The 24,425-nt window shown below is 43.1% G+C and overlaps 1 protein-coding gene across 3 annotated transcripts in view; it reads left to right on the top strand.

The window, feature by feature from the left end:
* map7d1a (MAP7 domain containing 1a) overlaps positions 1–19,209 on the top strand; it is a 38,041-nt gene extending 18,832 nt beyond the window's left edge. The window contains exons 4-19 of one of the 3 annotated variants that reach the window (XM_030102353.1): positions 11–31; positions 2,728–2,891; positions 3,149–3,260; positions 6,024–6,128; positions 7,427–7,549; positions 7,632–7,777; positions 7,898–8,028; positions 8,648–8,883; positions 9,587–9,848; positions 10,232–10,412; positions 11,574–11,678; positions 14,490–14,540; positions 14,629–14,689; positions 16,018–16,099; positions 16,470–16,705; positions 19,011–19,209. In XM_030102353.1, the coding sequence (XP_029958213.1) occupies positions 11–31; positions 2,728–2,891; positions 3,149–3,260; positions 6,024–6,128; positions 7,427–7,549; positions 7,632–7,777; positions 7,898–8,028; positions 8,648–8,883; positions 9,587–9,848; positions 10,232–10,412; positions 11,574–11,678; positions 14,490–14,540; positions 14,629–14,689; positions 16,018–16,099; positions 16,470–16,705; positions 19,011–19,021 (2,027 nt within the window). In that variant the 3' untranslated portion in view covers positions 19,022–19,209. Of the gene's footprint in view, positions 1–10; positions 32–2,727; positions 2,892–3,148; positions 3,261–6,023; positions 6,129–7,426; positions 7,550–7,631; positions 7,778–7,897; positions 8,029–8,647; positions 8,884–9,559; positions 9,849–10,231; positions 10,413–11,573; positions 11,679–14,489; positions 14,541–14,628; positions 14,690–16,017; positions 16,100–16,469; positions 16,706–19,010 lie in introns of all 3 variants that reach the window. The other 2 variants (XM_030102352.1, XM_030102354.1) reach the window with 2 other exon arrangements.
* The last annotated feature ends 5,216 nt before the right edge of the window (positions 19,210–24,425 follow it).

Here is a 24,425-nt window from a genome sequence, read left to right as displayed (position 1 = left end):
CCTCCTGCAGAAGAGCTCGGCAAGTTTCAAGGTAAGTCAAGCTCCTGTGTTCCCGTGGTGGTGGTGGTGGTGGTGGTGGTGAAAACCCTTTATGACCATCTTGTTTTCACCTAATATGGTTTGGTAGATGAACAGGAGCTGGGTAATATACCAAATATAAATATGGACATCAACACAAACAGTGATACACTGCTTCATATCAGTCTTTATAATTAACATGTAATTAAGTATTGACATGTTTTCAAAGCATATTCCACACCTACATGTACATTTTCACTATCACTAGAGATACCTGACGTACCTTTACGTTTAAGAGTTTGAATACTGAGTTTTGGTCTTATTGCCCAGCCCTAAATCTGATTCATTTAATCAACATGATGCCTTCTCCCGTCTTTTTTTTCAATGTGGTTCTTGTCTCTTTTTTTTTTTTGTGGACAAGTTTAACTAATTGTAGCCTTTCCACTCTCTAAAACTTCATCAATGTACTTTTCACCAAAATCATTTAGCTCAAAATCAACCATCTGTCCATCATTCATGTATGAAGGTTGAATGTTGGTGTATAAAATGTGACTTGCCCCACATTTGAACTCTGTTCGCCACATCTTCCAGCTGCTGATGCAGCAAAACTCTGTGGCTCTTGAGATTTAAGATAGCATGTTTCAACCACAAAGCACAGCAGGACTCTTTGATTACAATATTACTGGTGAAACTGAAGGCTTTTTGAAGTAGTTGTTGTCTTTATTCCTGTTATTTTTAAAGACATTTTCCTGAACAGACAACCAAACTAACGCATTGCTTGAAACATGCAATGTGTAAATGACTGAATATGTGTCTCTTGTTTACAGGCATAGCCGAGTTGTTTATATAGAAACTCTTCTTGTGCAGCTTGTGCTTCAAATCACTTGGTATTTCTCGAAAGAAAAAAAAAAATCTGATTAAATTCTTGACCTCAGTGTTTATCCTCACGCGGCATAGGTTTGTTTTTAACTAGCTGTTATCCTGCATGTCCTTTCAGTCCTGCTGCGCTGTGTGTTCAGCGGCGGCGAGATGAATGTGACACACTCGGTCATGTGGATCACTGTAATTGGGCGATCACTGGGGCCGGCCAGATGGTGCGGGTCTGATCTAATACTCTCAGACTGGGATAAGAGAAGAGACCTTCCCAAAGCTCGTGTTTACGATATCGGCTTAAAAGCGAGTTCGATCACTCTTCATCACTGGCCGTGCTTCGAGCAGTAGAGGCACAAACAGATTTCTGCATATTGAAGCTTTCATCCTGTTAGATCTGTTCTGTTGAAGTAACATCCGATTCAGCTCCCCTGCCCTGTCTGCCTTTGGTGGGAACATATGAATACTTTATGTTCCTGGTTCAGAGCAGCTCTTTGGTGATTACTATTTAATGATCTTACCGTAGTAGGTCTGGATGCTACCTGTCAGCTCTGATTACTGTCAGGACAGAGTTGAAGAATGCATTTCAAAAACAAAGTCAGCTGAAGATATTCAAACATCTGTTCATCTTTTTATTATTTAGAAGCCATAAATTGCTGTATACATGACATATTTTAAAGTGTGAGAAACGGCAATCAGTACCTTTCTTCTGAGAAAGCTAATACGAAAAAATTCTGCTAGATAAGGCACATTCATAGTTTCAGTCAGAAACAGTCAAAGACTTGATTTGTTTAGAAAACGCGGGTTCACTTTGCTTTCAGCGTGTGTCTTAAGGAAGCTGCGCTGTGAGGAGGGAGGAAACACTGGGTTCTGGATGTGGAAAACTGTATTCCATCTATATTCATAGGCGATCACGGCTGTTCCTTTCTTCGTCTGTTTGCGTTACATCAGGATCGGTGAATTATAAAGCTTTTTTCCGCAGCACGAACAGAGACGACCATTGCCTTTTAAGCTTCGTGTTACTGTAAGGTAGCACTCAGCCATCCCTCGAATCAAAGCTGCAGTATGCACTGCAACAGATTTTCTCCCTTATTCTTGCAAGTGCGAGGTGCCAGCAAGCAGCTCCTTAGCTTTTTTGTTTTATTCTCAGAAAAAAAAGCTAAATGGAGCACCTCACAGGCAGTTCTAACCTCTCTGCCCCCGAGCATCTCCGCAATTATCCATCACCGTGATCTGCTTTCCACAACCAGTTGATTTAGTTGCATCAAGTGCTTTAAAGAACTGAGCTTCGCCTTCTTTCAGAGGACGATTCTTCACGGAGCTTTTGACTTTGTAGTTTAGAGAAATATGGCGAGTTGTGTACACAGCGAGGCAGCTGCAAAGGCCTCCTTTACGCCTTCTTTGAATGGCTCAGGGATAAAGACACTATTTCCATTTCAAAGTGTGTGGTTTACGAAGGCTTCGTGCGATTAGTGACACATAAAAGTGTCACTTTAGAGGTATTGTCTCCCTTAGATGTAGTTTTATGTAGTAATGTCAAATAATTAAATTGATTTTTTTCAAAATCAAAAGGCTACTGAGCTAAATAAATTGTATGTAAACATCAGAGTTGCATGGGTTTTGATGTATTTTTACTTTGAGCATCTAAATTATTGCATTACTCAAACTTAAGCTTTTAATATTAAACAGAGTCATTTCCAAACTGACACAGCTTTTATAAAAAGCACAAAGATATTGACGGTATAGTGATAGGACAGGGAAAAAGGATGGGTCTCTTTGGTCCAAGGCTTCATGGGAAAAAGTCTTCCTTTCCTGACTGTGTTTCCTGTTTGATCCTAGCTGCCAAAAAGACCCAGTGGCTGGAGAAAGAGGAGAAGGCACGGCAGCTCAGGGAGCAGCAGCTGGAGGAGCGCCGCAGGAAACTGGAGGAGCAGCGGATCAAGGCCGAGAAACGACGAGCAGCCCTGGAGGAGAGGCAGAAACAGAAACTGGAGAAGAACAAAGTAGGTTTGGGTGGAAACAAAGGTTTCGTGCATAAGCTTTTATTGCATTAATCTACAGTGGAAACATTGCTTCCTGTTTCCTTTTTATTTGCCGGAACAGTCAGCTGCAAATGAAAAGATTCAAGGTTTTGTGTAAAGACAGAAAGCTGCAGCAGAATGTTGGAAGGGTCTCGCCTAAACCTCTGTGCTATGACACCACCCTCTCCACAGACCGAGACATCAGATGCTTGAAAGACGGATTTTTGTTTCCCCCCCAGGAACGCTACGAGGCAGCCATCCACAGGTCAACCAAGAAGACGTGGGCAGAGATTCGTCAGCAGAGATGGTCGTGGGCCGGCGCACTGAGCCAGAACTCCAGCCAGAAGGAAAGTGAGTATGCCGACCCGTCCTCTACTCACAGCCTCAATAAACCAGGTCTGACATGAGCAATTTATATTGAATGAATCATCAGGAATATTATTTTTTAAATCTTATCACAAAACATGTTTACTAACCTACTTTTCAATCCACAAATATTATTTGAAGGAAGCAACACAGATTCCTACTGAATCCATGCCTAATGACACATCTCTACTGTCTCACACTGTCTTAAACTTGAAAAACTTCTTGATTCGGTATATTTTATTTATAGAGCACCAATTACATCATTGTTGTCATGCCACTTTACTTATAAACAAAATATAGCAATAAAGCCCAACAATGTCAACAATTCCATGTGAGCAAGTGGGAGGAAACTACTTCCCTTTTTATCAAGAATAAACTTCAAGGATCAGAACAGAACAGAACATATAAATGACAAATGTGGTTTATAATGAATAAAATATAAGGATCCTATTTGGTTTCCCAGAGCAGAACATAATTTGAAGATGGAAAACTTTTAGCATTCCCATTGAAATCCTCTCACCAAACACATCTTAGCGGAGCTGAAAGCTGCGGATCACGGCCCCCTTGTAGCAGCACTGCAGCATGAAATTGATGTATTATCACCTTGTCCAGATTAATTATAGCAGAATTAATTCTATCGCCGTCTCCTTAATCCAGACCTCGCAGTAGATGGCTTAGTTAGGCACGCAGTGCTGGCGTTGGCATATTATGTTGGCACATGCATTCAGGAATTCCGCCCTGCAGTTGTCTCATATTCAGTAAATCGACGGTGCCTTTTTTTGCAGCGTCACACATCACTGTGTTAGTCGTGGTCAAAGGGTCATTAGCTTATGCTCATGACTGGATTGTATTGATCAAAGTGAAAATGTACTTTTCTACAGCCATTGCAACCAACAGGGTTCTGTCAACTAGCAGCGTATTCAAATTTGTTGTAGAAAAAAAGCAAAAATGCTCAACTTGAATGAATAACAGCTCCAGATCCAATTAAATTGGAGTCTTAAATGGCTCCTTGAGCTTTGTAAATAGTGCTTAGACACTTCAGTCCTCTGCGCTGTCCCCCCCGTGAGAGGAAGCTCTAAATATGAAGTGTCCCAGGTTTCATCTCATGTCATGTAATTGGCTCTGCCACATGCCAGCGGAGTTATTGACACTCAAATCAATCTTCTCCTCTTTCGTCTCCTCTCAAGCCTGCCGTCTGTCAGATGATGAGGCTAAACATGTGCAACAGTGAAGGGTTCAGAGCTCAGGATGTTATTAAAGAATCGCTGCTGCTGAGGACCTGTTCTGGCCGCTCTCAAAAGAAGCTACTCCATCATTTACTGGCTCTGTGCTTTTAAACATTCATGCTTGGTTTGCTTTAACAAGGATTTTAAATTCAGATGGATGCAGACTCTCATTGAGACTCAAGGTTTTGCTCTTGTCTGGAGAGCCTGTTCCCGTCGCCAGCCTTGAGATGGGAGTGGTAATTTCACATTAGGTTGGTTATTTCATTAAACTCTCCTCGGCCTGTGTTTGGTGATTTGTAAATGTGGTTTGCAGTGGACTTTCTGAAATACGTTTTAGATGTAGATCTGCGAGGTTCAATAAAAACATGTTTATTTTCACTTTCGTGTCAGTAAGATTGAAATGTCTTTGGTGTGGTGAACTATGAGCTATAAAAGTGACGTATAAACTTTCCGATTATGGGTTGTTGTTGTTTTTCCAGACAGGTTGTCCAGGTTACTATTGATATTTCACCAACACAACTGATGCCAGTTTTGTCCTGGAAAAACTTCTGTAGAAACTAAATGTGGAAATGGAAAATATGGTGTTCCTTGGATCTTTCACCGTAATATAGCGAAGGTCTCTGGAAAAACAAGCCGTTTTGCATTTAAAACCATGCTGTTCAGACAAAATCAAAGATGTTTGCATCTTTTTTCTTACAGACATCAGTGTGCTCCAGAAGTGTTTTTTTCCTCATGTACGGTGCTGTGCAATCATTTTACATGGTGTGATATTATGCAACTTATCACACCTTTAATTCAGCAGCAAACATCAACCAGTATATTAAAAAAAAAAAAAAAAAAAACTGCCTTCAGTGCAGAGAACAATGTGTCCTGGAAGTGATGACCTGACTGGTCCCCACAAGGTGCTGATATCTCTACGTATCATGTGGGTTGATGTGAGGATTCTGAAGGACGGATGATCTGCGTTAGTTTTTCAAGCCTTTTCCTCAAAAAACAGAAACTGCTCAAGTGTGATGCCCTGTAGTCAAATGGCGGTTACATCAATTACTGAATCATCTTGTGCTGATTCACTTTGCAGTCTGCATTAAATGCATGAAGAATAAATTATTTACTCATTTTGGAAAGCACTTTAGCAGTTTTCTGCACCTAAAACTGCTTAAATTATTGTGCACAGTACTGCACGTCAGAGACTGGACCACAAAACATCGACAGTGTCTTGAAAGCCAGATTTTTAATTAGCCTGGTGAATGTTTGTCTAAACACCTGAAGCCCCGCTGATGTAAACAGATGTTGCGTTGCTGCACTACAAAGCAGAGGATGTTTCTATATATAAGGTCAGTGCACTGATTGGCTCTGGTGGAGGCGGCTCACGTTACACATGCATTAGTGCAGTTGCTTTCTCAATCAGCGTTGGTTTATATTTGGGAGAAAAGCATTATGGTGACGCCACAGAAGTTCCCGCTCTTCCTCTCAACCATGTGACCTGTGTGAACATCTGTGTGGCGCTCTTTTGACTTCTTAGGCAGATGCTCTCTTTCAACGGTCAACCTGCCCAAACACGTGGACTCTGTTATAAACAAACGTCTCTCCAAGTCCTCCGCCACCCTCTGGAACTCCCCCAGCAGAAGTAAGGCAACATCTGGAATGCCCCGCTCCTGTTTCAATGTTCCATCACTCTGCCAACACCTCCGAACCCGTCCATCATTGTCTGGTTTTTTCAGTTTCTCCCTTTTGTGAACCTGGACCCTCTCCTGTGCTTGATGGTTGACCCATTTCTGTCCATTTTGATTTATCCTTTAGACTCTGGGTTGGGTCTTTTTTTTTTTTATTTTGTTTTGTTTCTGGTTTTTGTGACATGCTGTGCAGGATCATATTTTAATTTTGATGTCGGTTTCTACTATCCTTTGGTGGGTTGATTGTGTTTTAATGGCCATTTCATTCCTTTTGTGTTTGCAGTGTAAAAGTCTTTTTGTGCTCATTTCCATCACAACCTGGATACATTTGGTCTTTTGTTGTCCTGAATGTTTTATTGTTTGGTGATGTGGTAACTATGTGATTGCTTCTTTTTGAATCAACAACTTTCCTCTATTTTCAAGAAGAGCTCCTGTCTGGTGCTGCTGTTAACACGGTCATGGTGTACTTTTATAAAGGACAAGAAAATACCAAGTCTGAAGAAAAAAAAATGACTTTAGTAAATGAGTCAGCCTTTTTAGGTGATAATATATTCTGGACACACCCTGGAGCAGGAAGTGTTCCTCTGTGTTGCAGGAGGAAAAAGGAAAAAACAAACAAACAAAAACAAAACTATTGTATTTCTCTCACCTCTACCAGGAGTTTATGGCACACTGTTAACAGTCTGGTGAACGTCTCTCATCCTACACCCTCATTTTATACAAAGATCATTTCTAATTCAAATAGATGCGGTCGAGTCTCTGCTCTCCTCTACCTTCACTTCTGTGCTCATGGCAGTGGTTATAAATAACTGTCTAGACAAGCATTTCATCCCTCTCTCTCTCTCTCTCTCTCTCTCTCTCTCTCTCTCTCTCTCTCTCTCTCTCTGATGGGACTCATAATACAGCTGAAGGTCATCGAGGACACGCTCTCTAAGCTCATTTTTCCCCTCTATCTTCTTATTCTCATAAATCTTATGGTGGCAATGATTAGCACTTAATAACATCTTGTCCAATTCATCAAGTTTGTATGCCTGGTAGATGAGCAAGCTTTTCTTTTCACGTCGATTTTGCAACAAACACACACTCAGTGCTTTATCTGTGTGTGTTAAGGGACAGACAGGTTCCTGTTGTACTTCAGGTTTAGGCTTAAATTTTGATCTGACATATTTACCGTAATAACTTTAGTAGTTCTGTACGTCCGAAACATATACTTTTAAAAGATGCTTATTAAGTTGTTTTCTCGTGCCTGCAGCCCGTAGCCTTGCTCTGAGTCCCTGGGAGAGCAGCATAGTCGACCGGCTGATGACGCCAACACTGTCTTTCCTCGCTCGGAGCCGCAGTGCTGCCAGTGTCCTGAGCAATGGCAAAGACGGTCGTAAGTTGTATTTCAGATGAATTGTCATCAGTTGTCACACAACACATACATGAAGTAATTAATAAGTTGTTCTCCTTTCCAGACTCTCCTCTCTGCCCTCGCTCAGCCTCGGCCAGCCCCCTCACCCTGTGCGCCCACCAACCCCACCACCGCTGCTCTGACCGCTGGAGGGTGACGTCCAGCACACCGGATATCGCGCAGCGTCAACATCGACGGAGCTCCACACCTGTATGTCTGAGTATTAAACGACAGCTCGGTGCAGTTAGAGGCAACGGGAAGTGATTAGTTCTCCAGATTTTAGGTGCTGATTTTCACATTACAATAATCTCTACATTATTTACCCCACAGATGGATAAGAACAAAAAAGAAAAGAGAGACAAAGAGCGGGAAAACGAGAAGGAAAAAAGTGCCATCACTAAGGAGAAAGTGCTGAAGAAGAGACAGTCTCTCCCCAGTATGAGACACAGACCTGATCCAAGGTAAATGCATCTATCTGTAGTAATTTATCCACCTATTAACTGCATTCACTCTGTGAATGCATTTTAAATTGCTTACTTACTGTTTTGACAGTTTTTTAGAAATTGTTACTTCAACACTTTGTAAATCACACTAAATATTCTTTTCCTGACCAGTAAAGTTCTTTCTAGTCAAGTCAACATTGTTTACGCCTGTGTTGTCATGCGCTGCTTTAACCTATACAGCGAGGAATTTACCCTCTGATACCGAATCCACCAAATAAATATGTTCCCCGAATGAAATGGAAGGAAAACATTTTTTCCTTTTACTCAAGAAAAATCTGAGTAAGTGCTGACCAGAGCTGTCGACGCCAAAGGCCTCAAGGAAAAGAAAGTCTTTAGCATAATGGATGATTCCCCTCCGAGTGTCGCCTGCTCTGCTGGGATGCTGACTGATAATGCACTCTGAGGGATGACGCAATGTTAGAGTGCTGTTCTGTTCGCTGAAGTTAGGTCTTTTCAGGACATTTTGCTTTTCTAAATAAACATTTCAGCCCAGTTTTAAATGAATAATTGGGTCAGCTTGATTTTTTTTTTTTTTTAAAAAAGCCTCACTTTTACATTTCCTGTTTACTTCCTCCAGTCCCAGTCCTTTATCAAGACAACGGCCGGCATCCCCAGCCACGCCTAAGGGAAGAACGGCCTCCCCCAGCCCTGCCGCCTCCCCGAGGCCTCCGTCAACACGCGGGAGTCCCTCAACCCCTAAAGCCCGGCCTAAAAGAGCCAGGACCCCTGCAAGGATAGACAACCGGAACTCCTCTCCTGTCCCGCTGGAAAGAGTGAAGGAGTCCCGAAGGCCCGCCACACCAGAGAGAAAGAGTGAGTAGAAACTGAAGTGGTGTGCTGATCACTACATTTTTTTAAAAAATATAAATGAATTGTATTCTTGCTATGCTATTGAAGTTTTCTAAAGCAAAATATCATTCTTCTCTTAATGCACACAAATCATTTCCTTTTGTACCAGCCCAAAGTACATGTCTGGTTTTTGGGGAGATTCCCTCTCTTCCTGAGTCGCAGTTTATTTTTATCGGTCTGATTCTCTGTTCTCAGTCAATTCCTGCGGTTCGACAGACTAATGGATCCACTGGAAAAAGTGACATTGCCTCTGGAAGGACTTCATGTCTTTCTAGAAGCAGTAGGCAAAGATTACGATCAAACGTAATTAGCTGTGAAAACAAAGGGAGCACATGGAGTGAGCCACACACAGATTCATGGTCTGTGTCTTCTCACACACAGCGCTTGGAGCCTGTGCTAATCAGCCCTAATTATGTAATTACTGAGATGAAGCTATGACTGCTCACAGTTGCCATTTGCTGAAGACAGACTATTTGACAGCGCATGCAAAGAGAAAATCTGCAGCTGAGAGAGCAATTAATAATGATGACCTGGCACGCTCTCAGAAAGCACCGCTTTAAAACTCGTAAGAGCATAAATAGCCACTTTGGACTTTGGTAATGTTTGTTGTCTGTGCTTGACGGTGCTTTTTCCTGCGCAGGGTCTCCGGTGGTTCCCGTCGTAGCAGTATCCTCCTCCACCGCCACAGCAGCACCTGCACCGAGCACGACGCTCACGGCCGCCAGCGCTGCCTCTTCCTCCCCCGAGCCGGCCCATCCGGCCGCCTCTGTCCGAGCGGTGTCGCCCGCTCCCTCCCCGTCGGGCAAGCCCATGGCCGGCACCAACGACCCGGAGGAGGCGGCCCGCATCCTGGCGGAGAAACGCCGGCAGGCCCGAGAGCAGAGGGAGCGCGAGGAGCAGGAGCGCCGCGAGCAGGAGGAGAAGGAGCGGTCAGTTCGTCTTGCTTTCACACGCCTCAGAATTCATCTGGAGAGGGTCACCCGGTGGTCTGACCCGCCGAAGATGTGTTGAATCCCTGAACTGTGTAGGAGAGGAGAGGAATTTTGAACACATCTGTCAGTGATGTCAATTCCTGTGCTGCGCTCCCACCTTTTGGTTTGTGTGGGTTTGGAGCTCATCCTCCAACACTTTAATGTAAAGACTTAGTGAACTGACTGGAGTGGAACGTGCTGATGTGGCTGTTTTATGACTTTTTTAATCCCCAAGGAATAAATTCAGTACATATGAATACATTTGAAACCTCATTTAAAGTTTTTAGATGTAAGTTTGTGCACAAAAAACTAAAATCTTGAATTGTTTCCAAACTGTTTAGGATCCTGAGAGAGGAGCGAATAGCCCGGGAGGCTGAGGAGAGGAGGCGCAGGGAGGAGGAGGCTCGAGCCATGGCTGAGGAGCAGCGGAGGAGGGACGAAGAACAGCGGCTGCAGGAGGAGAAGGAGGCTCAGGAGAGAGCCAAAGCCGAGCAGGAGGAGAACCTCCGCCTGCAGAAACAGGTAGGCAGCCTAAAAAATGCTTTACTTGTATCACACTGGAGAGGTCTAATTAACCATAGACACAAACAGACAGAGCAGGAGCTTCCTCAAAAGGAGGCAAAAATATCTTCATTGCCCTCTTGTGACTGGTTTCGGAATTGCTCCTTCATATTGATTCCCTTCCTCATTTGCAGAAAATCATGAAACAATCATGACCATTAAAGCCCACCTCAAACACTAAAGCTTTTATTAGATACTTTTTCATCTTTTTATTTGTTTTTTGTTGTTTTAATGGCACAACAGTAGAAAGAAACATCACATAGGAACTGCTCCTCTCAGCTGGATGAGACGGCGATGCTGTAGCTGCAACATTCACTTCCTACTGCAGTTGAACACCACAGTGATCAGTAATTCTGACTTCTCTGTTGAAATTTGGGAAATATCAAAGATGCTATGTGCATATTTAAATATCGACAGATACTCTCTCCCATGGCTGTAAAAAAAGAAGCAATTTTGCTTTTTCTCATTAGTTTTTCACCTTACACAGAAATTTTCTGATATTTGAGGAGTCCTAAAAACCTATACCTTCATTTTCTTTTTCAGGAAAAGAGTGTAAGTCAGATTTAAGCAGAGATTTATCCAAACGGTTCATAGTCGGAAAAACTATGGTTCTTTTTACTTTTTAATTTTGGCGTAACCACACCAGTGTTGGCACTTACTGTGTTTGTGTGTAAAGCTGAGCAAGTCTTGATAAGTGGAAACAGATTTCCTCTGAGGTTGAAAATGTGTCCATTCATTACAATGTGTGTTTACCTTATAGATCTGTACTATAGCTGTACTGCTGACTTATCTAATCAATGTTGTGTTGATCTTGATGCGTTGCCACCCCTTTGTGGCCTTTCACTAAACGTGATGTTTGGTTAAATGTGATCCAGTGTAATTATGCAAAGGCTACCGTATTGTGTTTCACTTTGAATGGGCCTCACGAGGCAGTAAATGTTGAAAATAGATCCTTTTTGGCTCACATGTACAGGAAAATGTCCATTCTGTGGTGGTAAACAATAATTGCACAGCGCAACCACACCCATGTTACGTAACAGGAATTCTGTTTTGGCCGGAGTTTCTTTCCCTCTCCTGCTGGCATTAAAACTGTGGTTGGATTCTCACTTGTGTGTCTCACAGAAAGAAGAAGCTGAGGCTCGGGCCAGGGAGGAGGCAGAAAAGCAGCGCCTGGAGAGAGAGAAGCACTTCCAGAAGGAGGAGCAGGAGAGGCTGGAGAGGAAACGGGTAGGGCAACACATCTGTACTCCCTGTTTTTTTTTTTCAGCCAGGTCACCGTTTCACACTGAAAATACAATATTATGTGTGGTCAGACACATTTACTAGTTAGGCTTTCCAATATTTAAAGTTAATTTAAAAAAAAAAAAGGTGTTGTGGTGGTTAGTAATCCGGCCTCACTGTGTGAATTTCAGGAAAAATAATCTTGGCTAAGGTTCACCATTATTCTCTCAAAAACACATATTAGTTTCTCAAGGCCTATAATTTTCAACATTTTGTTATTTGTATAACATAATATATCAAATCAAAGATCAATAATCTGGTGATTATTCATGAATTATATGGTGTTGTAATATTTTACTCATAAACCAATAAAGTTGGTTTTAAAGTGGGGCTGTGAAACATGTGGCCCTCAGACCAAAACTGGCCAATCAGAGGATCCAAACCAGTCATGACTTTGCAGTTTTTCCTTTAAAGTCATTATTTATCCTCATATGTCCACTGGGTGAACAAAACATCACACTGAGTCCCACAATTGAACCATGCAATGCAAAAAGACTAACAGTGAACGGCAGCTTTATTAACACTAATAAAGTAACATTAGCATGAAAAAAAAATTGCATTTACGATTGGATAAATCCCTAATTGAACAAGGCAATGCAGGAGAACTCGGTGCATGTTGTTGCAGTTTAAAAATCCATGATAATACGTGAATATTTCCATACATATTTCACTTTTCCTCTTGGTGCATTGGTGTGGTGCAGGGCATCGGTTTAAATAACTGCTGTAGTGGAGTTAGAAAAGCCGTGCTCATTCGGCGGTGGTGTTATATTCTCTCTATGGTCTGTCTTTTCACATGACAAAAGCGGGCTTGTAAGCTGAGTCCCTGAAACCAGGATGAATGATGTTTTTGGCTTATCCTGGATCGGCTGTCTGCATGCCGCAATTTAACAGGGCTTACGATGTGTGTGAGCATGACGCTATATATAAACACTAATAATGGTGATAGATGCGCCAGTCATCCTCGTGTGGTTTCTGTGCGGCTCCTTGCACATGCGTGCCCGTACGTGCACGTCCTGGGGCCTCTAAAGTCTGCCACCCACATAAGCCCATGCCTCTGTATTCTGGCTAAGCCTTTGTTTCCTGCCCCTCATCTTCTGTCCATGTGAAGAAGCGTCTTATCGAGGCGTGCCAGGCCCGCCTGAGCCAGCTAAAGTCTGGCTCTCTGCAGGACTCAGCCCACAAGAACAGCGTGTCCTCTGTACCGAAGACTCGCTTGTGGGTCACATTGTACATTGTAGTGTATACAGTCTAGCAGTCCTCCACCAAAACTGGCTGAGTCACGCCTGCTGTTGCTTAAACAAGGTGCCAGTGGTTAAAACATGTCCCGAGGGGGCAGCAGAGCATCTTATTACAGCAACAAAAAAGTCTCAGCGCGACTGTTTTGTAACTAAAATAGATCCCAGGCCCAGTGTGAGATCTCAAGAGTTTGTGGAGTTCTGCATGAATAATGATAAGAATGCCTCACTTTTATGAGTGGCAGCTGCAGCCCGGATCAGACTGCCCCATTGTGGAGCCGCTGTCCTCAAACGGAGGTCGCTTGTACGCAGAAGAAGTTGCCATGAAACTTTGCTTTGTATTTAAATACAGGTCAAAACTACCCCCTACAAAAAAAATCATAATAATACACACAATACACAATAAAAGGGTTGATGTTTTGTTATAGATTTCGCCTTTCAGCTCTTTGAAGATGATGATAATTTTGTTGTTTGTGACATCTATTAAGCATGTGAGCCAGTAAAAGTAGCAGTGAAATCAAATCTGTACACTTTAGACCCCCAATTTCATGCAAAACCTTTTTAGCTTAGCGGCACCAGCCAGGTGAAATTGCGTGATGTGCCGTCTGTTTCTGTGCCATGTTTCCCAGCTTGAACTGAAAGAGTCCATTTGAAGGATTGCCTGCTCCATCCTGCTTCAGTATTCGACTGTTTATGGGGTAGACTTGGTCCTGGACAGGCCGCTAGTCCATCACAGGCCAAAGAGGCACAGTTTAATCTTAAATGAATATTTTAGGACTGTGGGAGAAAACTACAGCACTTCTAGAAAATCCACATATGTAGCATCAAGTCAGACTCAACAAAGAAAGGCCCTCATGCCCAACCTGCACTGAACCCGGGTACCTTCTCACTACCAGGGAAGACTGCTAACCACGACGACACCGTGTGACCTGGAGTCAATGAAATGAAAAAGAAGAGTAACTCTTTATGTACATGCTATTATCTGAGAGCCACAATAAGTCGTTGCAGTCTGGTTAAAAAGCCAACTCCAAACTCCAGAGTTGCACACTCCTGCTGTATTTTATTCATCACAGCTCCGCCTTCAACAGTCTGTTGTTGCAGCTGAATACACACGTGGCCGGCCACCATTACTGACATCAATCTCCACCTTAAAAAAAAAAAAAAAAAAAAAAAGGAAAGAAAGAGAGCCTCTGTTTACTCAAAGTGTAATAATCTTTTTCAAACCAAGACTTATGAAAAAAAGTGAAAGCGTTTTTACTGGTGACGAGAGTTAATGAAGAGAAAAAATGTGAAACCTCAGATTGTGTTAAAACAGCCCGTCGAAGTGTGTGGGCTCAGTCCAGCCAACCCAGTTTAACTCAGTCAAACAAAACCACCTAAATAAGCTACGCAATAGCAAGTTTTTGTCTGCTACCGTTGAAGATTAAATTTAGACACCTTCCTTCAAACTGATTTTATTGTTAGCATTTAGATATTTGCGGTATTTTCTCGGGTTTGATTCCTGTCTGTGCCGCTTCCTCAGCGTCTGGAGGAGATCATGAAGAGGACACGCAAGACAGATGGAGGCGACAAGGTACATGTGCTCTCCACCTTTGACCAAAACAAGAAGCCAAAACTGCATTTTTTCTTCTGCTAAAAGTGCCTGAAACGCTGTTTCACAGAAGGAGACGAAGACCTCCCCTCCCACTCACGGCAACGACAAACAGGCGGAGAGCAGCAAAGGTAAGCAGAACAGACGACTGCTTTTGAGAAAAACACCCTTAAGTAACGGAACAGTGGTTCACAGCAGGAATCCTTTAGGACAATTGAAATAGTTGATAATTGGTCAAATCGATCAGCCATTAAAAACAAATGGGATGTTTTGTAACCAGCTGGTTTTCGGAATCCAATTTAAAGACTCTGTTCCGGCTTCAAACGCAACAAGAAAGTTTGTGTGGCTCTAATGAACTTATTCTAACGTTTCATACTGTTTTAAATGCTGCCTTTTGACACCTTCTTTTATCTTTACCATGAGCTCTACTCACATTATTTGTTGTGCTTTGATTCCCATTTCCCACGTGAGTCAGAGTCGCAGTGACTCATTTTGAATAAAAGGTGTTATTAGAATATGCCTCTGCCTCATATCCTGGACAGCTGTAGCTGGAGTTGTTCCTCACAGCAGAATAGGACCCATGTGTGCTGACCTGGTCTGTGTTCTCTGGGCCTCAGAGGCTGCAGAGGAAGAGCCGCTTTCTGGTCACAGCCTGCAGCGCTTTGATACATGGAATAATAAATGTGATGCTGTTTCACTCTCACTCCTGCCTACTCGCTACTCTGCCGTCATTAAATAACTTTAACTACTGGATGTATAAGTGGGTCAAAAATGAACTGATGTGAGAGCTGCTTAATAGACCACAGTGTGACAGAGGGTTGATATGCAGAAAAACATGAGATTACTTTGAAGTTAGCTAGCTGAACTTGCCAACATCAGTGTATGTACTGTGTGTCATTCATGCTTATTGGGTTGTAAAACTAGCTTGTGGAAAAAGCCACAAGAGATGAATGGTGTTTTTACCCAAAATTCAAAAAGTGGGTCATTTATTAAACACTCTCCCATGAGTACAATCCAGTCACTCATGCACCTAAGACTTATTATGAACATTTTTTGAAGAGTCGACAGACAATCAAAGAGTGAGACGAATGGAACGAAAGTGATCTTAGGCATGGCGTTCGTCTCACAGCTCCCCAAATGCAGGAAGACATTAGCCACCCAGTGATGTGGTTGGCTGGCATGTTTCCGTTTTAGCTGGGGTGTGGAGATCAGTCTCAACCGCGGCCATGTCCTCACTGGAGCTTAGTAAGAGTCGGGGGTGGTCTGGACTTCACAAGAAGGATACCCCAAAAGGCTCTGGCATCCCTCGCCAACTCATTAAAGTAACCCTGACACAGCATGGTTGATCGTTACTGGTGTTTGCCACCCCGAGGTTCCTCGTGCTCGGTCAGGTGTGAAGTTGACTTGTGGCCGCCTTGCTGTGCTTGGCTAACATTGTTTTACTTCTCGTTTCCTCCAGCGTCTGCTGACTATCAGCCAAAGCCAGAGGTCGCCCTGCCCAATAATAAGGAAGAAAATGGACAAGCCAATGTGAAGGAAAGGTAAAACTAAAGCTGCTTCTCCCCATTTTCCCCCCACATTGATACAGTAACACTAAAAAGTTTGAGTGGTACGTGCCATGCCAGGAGTTGACAACCCTTCCAGTCTGCTGGAGGTTTGCATTGTTGTAATAAACCTCAATGGAAAACACGAGGAGCCACACAATTACGGCTCAGAATAAACAGTTGTAACACTGGGAGGAAGATTCTGTTTCTTAAAATATTTACTCTTTGTATCCGAACACATGTTTTCTGGGCAAATCTGAAAAGCCGTCCGTAATTTAACGGTGGTGAGATGATTCATTAGTTGCTTGAGTCACTGGGACTGATCATGAGTACAAACACATTGTGCTTTCCCCTCCGTCCCCCCCAGCGGCGTCTCGGTCCAAGTGGTTAATGGAGTGCAGCCTTCCAGACACGAAAACGGTCTGTCCACTAAAGGAGACTCCGCCCACTTTGAGGACATCATCCATCTCAACCACGGCAACAGCACCAACGGCGGTCGGGAGAAGTCCGACAGCTGCATGGCCTCTGAGCCCATCCTCTCGTTTGAAAGCGAGGATTCATTCATGAAAAAGGCAGGCCCGATGAAGCCTCAGCATGTCGCAGGTAAACGCATTGAAACTGCCTCTCACACACACACACACACACACACACACCAGTCAGTACAATAGCAAGAAACAAACATATTTAAAGTGTATTAAAGATTAACATGTCCCGGCAGTGTGGGCCTGACCTGGAATGTTCCCAACAGGGAAAGAAATTGATCCAGCCTGTAAAACCCAACATACTTCCAGCCGGTTCACAAAGATAAACTTGTTCCCTGGCAACATCTGACTTACATTAAAGTAGTTAGAGAGGTTTTCATCGAGTGGAGAAACCTGAATGGTACATTATGTGCTTTAAAGCTGTTCTGACAGTTTTGTCTCTGATTCCCGGCATGTACCAAAGATAGAAGAAAGTGAAAACGTTACAGTTTAGTCCAGCTTTCTTTACTTTTTCTGGCATTCATACTATTACAGTAAACTTTCAGTACTTTACACAATATGAAATGTGAAATTGAAGAAATAAAACGTGACATTTTTAACAACTGTAAGTTGACACATCCAGGCGGTGTGAGGCTTATTTGAAAAGTCCCTAAAAACAGGGAAACTGGCTGACATGTTAAGGAAGTTAAAGCAGGTTTAATGAAATAGAGAAGTATCAGAGAACAATTGAATGTTTTTACTGCTTTGACTCATGTGGCCCGGCTCAAAGAAGAACATTACATTTTCATTACATGTTCAGTTTCATGTACTTTTATGTACCTCCAGCTTTAACACTGCAGGTCAAATAAAATGATAATTGGACATACTGGATGCTGTTTTCGCCCCAAGATTTAGCCACTTTAATTTCTTGCAGTCAAAACTCAATTCATCAGCAGAAACAAAATGAGAATACTTCAGAACACGACCAAACAGCAGATCAGCTTTGGAACCAGAACAGTCAAAGTAAGAGTTGACGAGCATGAATCACGCTGGGATAGACGAGTTCGAGAATAAATGAAAGTGGTGACTGGAGTAAATAAATACCACTTGTGGTATTTATATAATACCAAAGAGCTCCAAAAATGTTTAGAAAATGTATGAAGGATTTAAAAGAAGCACACACATCTCCACCAGGGAAGACAGCAGTTTTTTTGTTTTTTGGCTGCCATTCCCACGGCTTAAGTTTAGTTTGATCAGTGACTCGCTAACAAACCGGCCACTGGCTGCCTTTTTTCTCATAATCTGGTTTTCGGACTGGTCTCACGCAGCACCACGGCGAGCGCCGCTGTACTTGGCAGCAGCACTCGCTGCTGAAGTCCTTCTTCATCTTACAGCAGAAGTCCATCTTACAGGTCATCACCTCTGGTAAAGAGAGAATCCTCAGAGAGGAAGGTGCAGCACGGAGAAGCCGTATGCAGGGAAGGGTGAAGAGAGGCGGGATATCTTTATACTGTTGACAGGTTTTATTCAGCAGCCCCACTGACTTGGGCCTGGACCCAGCGAAGAATCTCCAGAATGGCAGAGGCGATGAAGAGACTCTATCCACGAGTGCGTCGCTGCCAGGGGTTAGAAATCGGACTCCGGAGCAATTAAGCACCCCATAACCTCTCACCCCTCCCCCTGCCAGCTGCCACGTCAGCAGCACCTTACCCCCTGTGCCCCCCCCCCCCCCCCCGCTCGACGTTAACCTTCACCCGTTTGCCAGAAGTCTGAAATAGTTTGTAATCGGAGGATGATTACTTTTTCCCTGAAGTTTCACTTCAATGAGTATTGCGCTCTTTACTCTGCTTTCTGTTAACTCCGGCAGCGAACATCACAGTTTGACCTGAATTCGATCGGTAATATCATCAAACAGGAATAAAGTAGTGACAAATGGCTTCAACTCAAATGTTTATTTGTATCTTTATACAATTCAGTCCTTTGAGACGTTTCACACCTTGACTGCATTTCATGATTAATATTAAAACACTTGAGAACCCCGAAGTGCCGCAGAAGCAGACCTGGAGATATTTTCACATTTGAGCCCTTAAAAAACTCTGCTCCATTCATCGATAACGAAATCTGTTTAAAGTGTACAAATTGATCAGTATCACTCAGAGATGCTAAAATATCTTCCCTCGAGTGCCGTCATCTGTTCACGTGCAGCATGCAAACCTCACAGTGAAGGTTTATGGGTTCTTGGCCTCTGACATGTTAAACACCCTCTTACATTTAGTATCGTCAACAGGTCAGAGGTTTACCGAGCCGCTCGTTACTCACTTCAGCGAAACTGGCTCTTTTCTCTCTCTCTCCCTCTCTCTCTCTGCCACACAGACTACCTTTTTATCTGCTGGAATGCGTTCATGGATCTCCCCTCCTGACCTTTAACTCTTTCCTCTCCTCCGCAGAGGTCCTGTGACATATTTCAGGCCCGAAGCGCTCGTCGCCTTATCCCACTGACCTTTCCTAACCCTGCCAACGCTCGCACGGCGAGCCCCGCGACCTGTGCCAATCGACTACACGTCTTCTGAGCTCCCAGGAGGAAACTGGCTTCTCTCTGAAGATGAAGATGACGACCGAGCGTCAGGACACGCGCAAGAGACAGAAGAAAAAAAACAAAAAACAAAACAGGACGGAAGGTGTTGCCGCATGCAGCACAGGTGCATTAATGTTATCCTCGTGGCACTGAATCCCTGCACCTTAATACTCAACAGTATCATCCGTTGTACAGTTCAGCTTGGTGGTCGTTACGCTACGCTGACAAAGAGCTGTTTGTTCTCTCTGTTCTTTAGTTATTTAAGTTGAGCCGGGTACTTCTTTGTGAATAGTGTAAATGAAGCGACAGTGTCGGACGAAGGAGGAAACGGTCTGTGGATAAAAGCTGTGTGTAATAAAGGAGTAATTTTATGTTTTATCCAACATGAGTAGATCATCTAAATACAGAAGCGGCTATTACACTTGTTTTGTATAAAACTGCCTGCGACAAGTACATTTAACCTGAAAATCCGAAGATTTTAATTCACAAGGGACGACGTCTGACTGGATAAAGACACTGTCAGCTGATGCTGAAGCCTCAGCGCTGCTGACTGATTGTATGAAGAACTGGATGTAGAGTGGAGTTGCCGGTTATCAAACCAGATGTCAAACAAGGTCAGATCTCCATAAACCAGGATTTAGTCCACCGTTTAACAGCCTGAACTGTTTCTCTCTCTGTTATTTTGACATGTGCAAGCATGACACAGTTTTCTCATTTGCATTGAGATTTCATGAACTCAAAGGTATTTGAAATGCTGATGTGTGTGTATATGCTATAATTATATTTTGATGTGCGCTGTAAGGTCAGTTGGAGAAAGTCTTATTAAAGACAAGCGGTCCAGTCAAACCTTTGTCCTGAATAAATCTGGAATCGGAGCATCTGATGATGATGATGATGATGATGATGAGTTCACACACAGAACACTCATTATTCATTCTCGGTTTCATCAATCTGGAACAGGGGAGGGAATTGATCATTTGTTATTAATCTGCAGCCCCAGAATGTTTTGTATTTTGGTTTATTTCCTTTTCCCCTGCAGGCTCAAGGCTGTTTTGGTTTTCGGAGCGGAAATTCCCACTGAAAGTCATGTAAGCGAACGCACACCAACCACAGGAAAACAGACCTAACAGTTGATACACAAGGCATCCCACTTGGCTCAGCTGTCCATTTCTCTTTGAGTTTCCTTTTACAAAATCCCCACAGGGGGCACATGCCGCTCAGTCGGTGGCCCTTCCTTTTGACTATAATCCCGTGGCGTGGAGAAGGCCTGGCGCGATGCGTCCTCGCCATGCGGCCGAGATACATTACAAATACGATTTATGTCCCCATCTACCTGACGTCAAGTTGTGCTGCTCTGACAATCACGTAGAATTTATGTGATTTACGCGTCTCGGAGCCCCGCTGTGAGGAGTAACTGCAGCGGCTTCTGTTATATCAACAAACTGCAATTAGTTCATCCGAGCTGGTCGTGTCTGCTACCTCCTGGTGAGCCGCGTAAGAATAAATCACCATGCAGACGGAAGCCCTGAGCACTCTGGGAACTGCTGCGATTAACCAGACCTTTAAAGGGAATAGAAAGTGACATTTTCTAAAAAAACATATTTGTGAAAATCCACGCATAAGACCGCTTTATTGATTCCTCTCTCATTAATCTGTTTTTTTCTTCTTGATAATGGTGGAACCGCAATATGCAGCGCCCAGCTTTCCAAGCTGCCTTGAGTAAGATGTAAACTCTCGACGACACTCCAGCGCGAGTTTTGACAACATGACCTCATTGACTCCATATCTTACTCCTGCACTTGTCCTCACGAGTCTGCTGTTAAAAGCTGTATTCATCAACCCCACAAGAGGGTGCAGCGCTGCAGCATGGAGGAAACTGGCACCACGGTAGACTGACCTCAAACGGTGTTTAAAAGCAGGAAACTGCAGAATCTCAAACTGGGTAAATCGAAAATTGCTTCTAAAAGTAAAATGCACGTTTTTATTGTGTTGATGTTTCTATGTTTTTGGATTTTTGAGAAATGGACGTGCTCGTCATTCTGTGGCAGTGTGTAGAACTTCTCAAATGGGACTTGGGGATTAGTGGTCACTATTTATAGGGATGTGTCGGCAAGGCCGTGCACAGTTACATGTCCGGCGGTGCCAGGTTTGAAAATAAATTCTCACAGAATGAACTGTGAAAAAAAAAAAGAGAGAGCGAAAACGCAGGAGTTTAATTTGTGGTGGACGACGATGACCCGAATGCAAGTGGAGAATGAATAAAATGCGCTTTCTGCCTGTTTAGGCTGGTGGTGCTCAGTCAGTCTGGTTCTCTGGGAATAGCTGCACCACCTGGTATGGCTGATCTGCCCCCAACCACCCCCCTACCCCCCCTCCCCAAGCCTTCCTTCCACACCATGTTCAAGCTGCTTTGATTGATGTGTGTGTTATCTCCTCACCCTGAAGTCTGCTGAGGAGGTGGAGGTGTCACATTTGTGACTCTATTTACGAAACGGAAAAAAAACAAATCAAATTATTTATATTAAAAAAAAAAATCACACTGATTAATCTTCTATAAGGTGACAGTCAAAGTACCTGAAAGTTCTGAGTTCAATTCTCAGAGTGTAATTAAAGTGTATTTTAATACTTTCTATCATTGCCATGAAATAAAAACTGTTCAAAAGCATTAAAATGACATAAATGGAACATGATACAATTCTATTTAAAACAAAAATCTCAAAAGGGTCACGCTACAGATTTTACTCCAGCACGTTTAAAAAAAAATCGTCTCTCATATTCTTCAATTAAATGCATGAATCAGGTTTAGTCATAGGAAGGAAGTCATTCTTCACCACAGGAAGCAACTATTTCCATTTCACAAAGTTTATGTTCTTGTTTGATCTCAGATCACTGTGTATTTGCAGTTACTGATTTGATATTAATGGAGAGTTTTCCCATACGGTCTAAAGTTTTACGCCTTTCTGTCGAAGAGCCTCTGGTGAAAGCAAACAGCCTCCTGGAAATGCACTTGTTGTTGTTTCAGCCGTAAATCTCCACACCTGAAGACTGCGAGGAATCTCGCAGAATGACAAGTGTACCACACTCGAGCTCGGGTTTAAACGAGACGAGGCCGGGTCAGCTTTAGGTCACGGCATGGCGTCCCACTCCAGATAAGACCACCGCCGCTGCAGCTATGCGTCCATCGCAGCCATCAAAGCCCCCTCAGCCCAATCTCTGTACAGTGTTTATGCTCGCCCCGTCCTTTATCTGCTCAGCAACAGGCTGTGGTGGCAGCTGCTCTCACACGGCACTGCATTAACAAAAGGCCATTGGATGGGGGGGCTCGCACTCCCAACTGGAACTGATAGAGTGAGGGGGGGTGGGCAACAACCTGCGAGCTATTCTGACACAAGATAGCAGGAAGGTTTAAGAGTGACCGTGCAACAGGCACTCTCTCAGGGCCCCAAATCCAAAGGAGCTGCACCCGGAGGTCGCGGAGGGAAGCGGGGGTCTGGCCTGGGATCAGGGTGGTCTCTGGGAACGGGCGGCAGCTGAGCCTAAAAAGACGGGGCTGTGAATCACTGTCATGGCCCGACCAACATGGACGCTCTTCGATAGGGTTCCTCATTAGCGTAAATGTTTCGTCCAGCCTCAAGTATCTGAGGAGTTTGACCTCCGCGGTGCTCGCTGCATTTACATGACTGAGCCGGGGGCCGGGGGCCGGCGGCCGCTCCTCAGCTCTGTGTGAATTAAAGCGAGTGAGAACAGATTTATTGGGCAAGTCGGCATTTGCTTTATGAGAGCATCTGCGTGGTGGTCAACTGGTACCAAGAATCTTTTTGTTAACAGCTAATAACAAAGTGTGGATGTGTTGATAACAATGATGGTTTTTATTGAGGATCAGAACCTAAACAAATACAATGTGACGACTGTGATCACATCATAAACCGTAAAGACTGAGAGAACCACCCTCGACTAACGGGTGAAGAAAAGTTTAGCTTGTTTTTCTGCAAATCTGTGCTAAATCATTATGTAGTAAGTTTGTTGTCACAATGGCAGCATCAGTAAGGCTTTATTGAGAAAAATCCTATCATCAATACACTAAAAAGCTTTGACGGAAGATGCCATAATATAATAACATTTGATGTTTTCTACATTCATTCTACATAGATTACAATAATAAGAACAAACACATGCAGTAACAGAGCACTTGATTCTTGAAAAAAATGTCAAAACATTATCAAGTCCTCAAAGGAATAGTTGTAGAGTCACACCAGTTTTACCAGTGTTGTTTTGCTGTTGTTGGTGTTAAGAAGAAATTCTAATTAAGAAAAAAACTAAAGTAGTATGACTTTGCAAAAATACATTTTTTAACTCCAGCAATTTAGGATTATCAAACCAAAGCTGAAGTGAGAAAAAAAAATACAAAAAAACCCATGAGTAACAGGTGCAACAGTTCCAGGCTCAAAGAAGACTTGCTAAACTTTTTTTTTTTCAATTGAAAGTTTTTAACTCAGAGGCGTCAAACACAAGGATCATGGGCCAAAAACGACCTGCAAGAGGCTCCAACCCAGCCTGACAAACCAGCAAGCAAATGAGAAACATTTCATAGGAAAGTTAGATTTTTTTTTTTTGTGCTAATTTTTCAACATAGCCATAACAACACTACCCTGAGGTGAGATATGTAGGTTAGCTTGTAAAAACATGCGTAATGAAAAAGTGAAGTTTTTCAGACGTTTCACCAAACGGTATCATTAAAATCGGATCTATACACAGATTGTAGTCATTTTCAGTAGTAATTAATTGGTTTCACGAAAAAAAAAAAATATATTTTCATCACGTACACACCGCTCTGCAGCTAAGGAAACATTTTAGGTTTAAATTTAAAGCTTATGATGGCACTTCTTTACCAGTGCGGCCCACTCGAAGAGGAGATGAAAGTGGGCTGTATGTGGCCTTTAAATGAAGACGTGACTGACGCTTCTGCTCGTAATCTGGTTCTAACTTCCAATAACAACATATTTTGTTGTTAAATGCATTTAGAATAAAGTTACTACCGACTAGCGGCACGACCATCGTTACTAATTAGCTGCTACATTTGCTAGTAGCTAAAAAGTCGTAAAAAAAAAAAGTACACCCCGTAGCTATCGCATTTGGACAGCAACACTGGCGTAATAGCGAAAATCTGTTGTCTCTTAATCTTGGGGCTGACAGTTTTACAGCATCGCCGCCAATCAGTACGCCGCGGACAAGCGGCTTCAATTTTGCCAGCTTGCAAGCTCGGCTATTTTCAGTTCAGGAGATGACT

This window comes from Salarias fasciatus, chromosome 11 (assembly GCF_902148845.1).
Source record: "Salarias fasciatus chromosome 11, fSalaFa1.1, whole genome shotgun sequence".
Taxonomy (NCBI): Eukaryota; Metazoa; Chordata; class Actinopteri; order Blenniiformes; family Blenniidae; genus Salarias; species Salarias fasciatus.
Note: the sequence above shows the minus strand (reverse complement) of the source record. Positions and strands in the feature narration are given on the sequence as shown.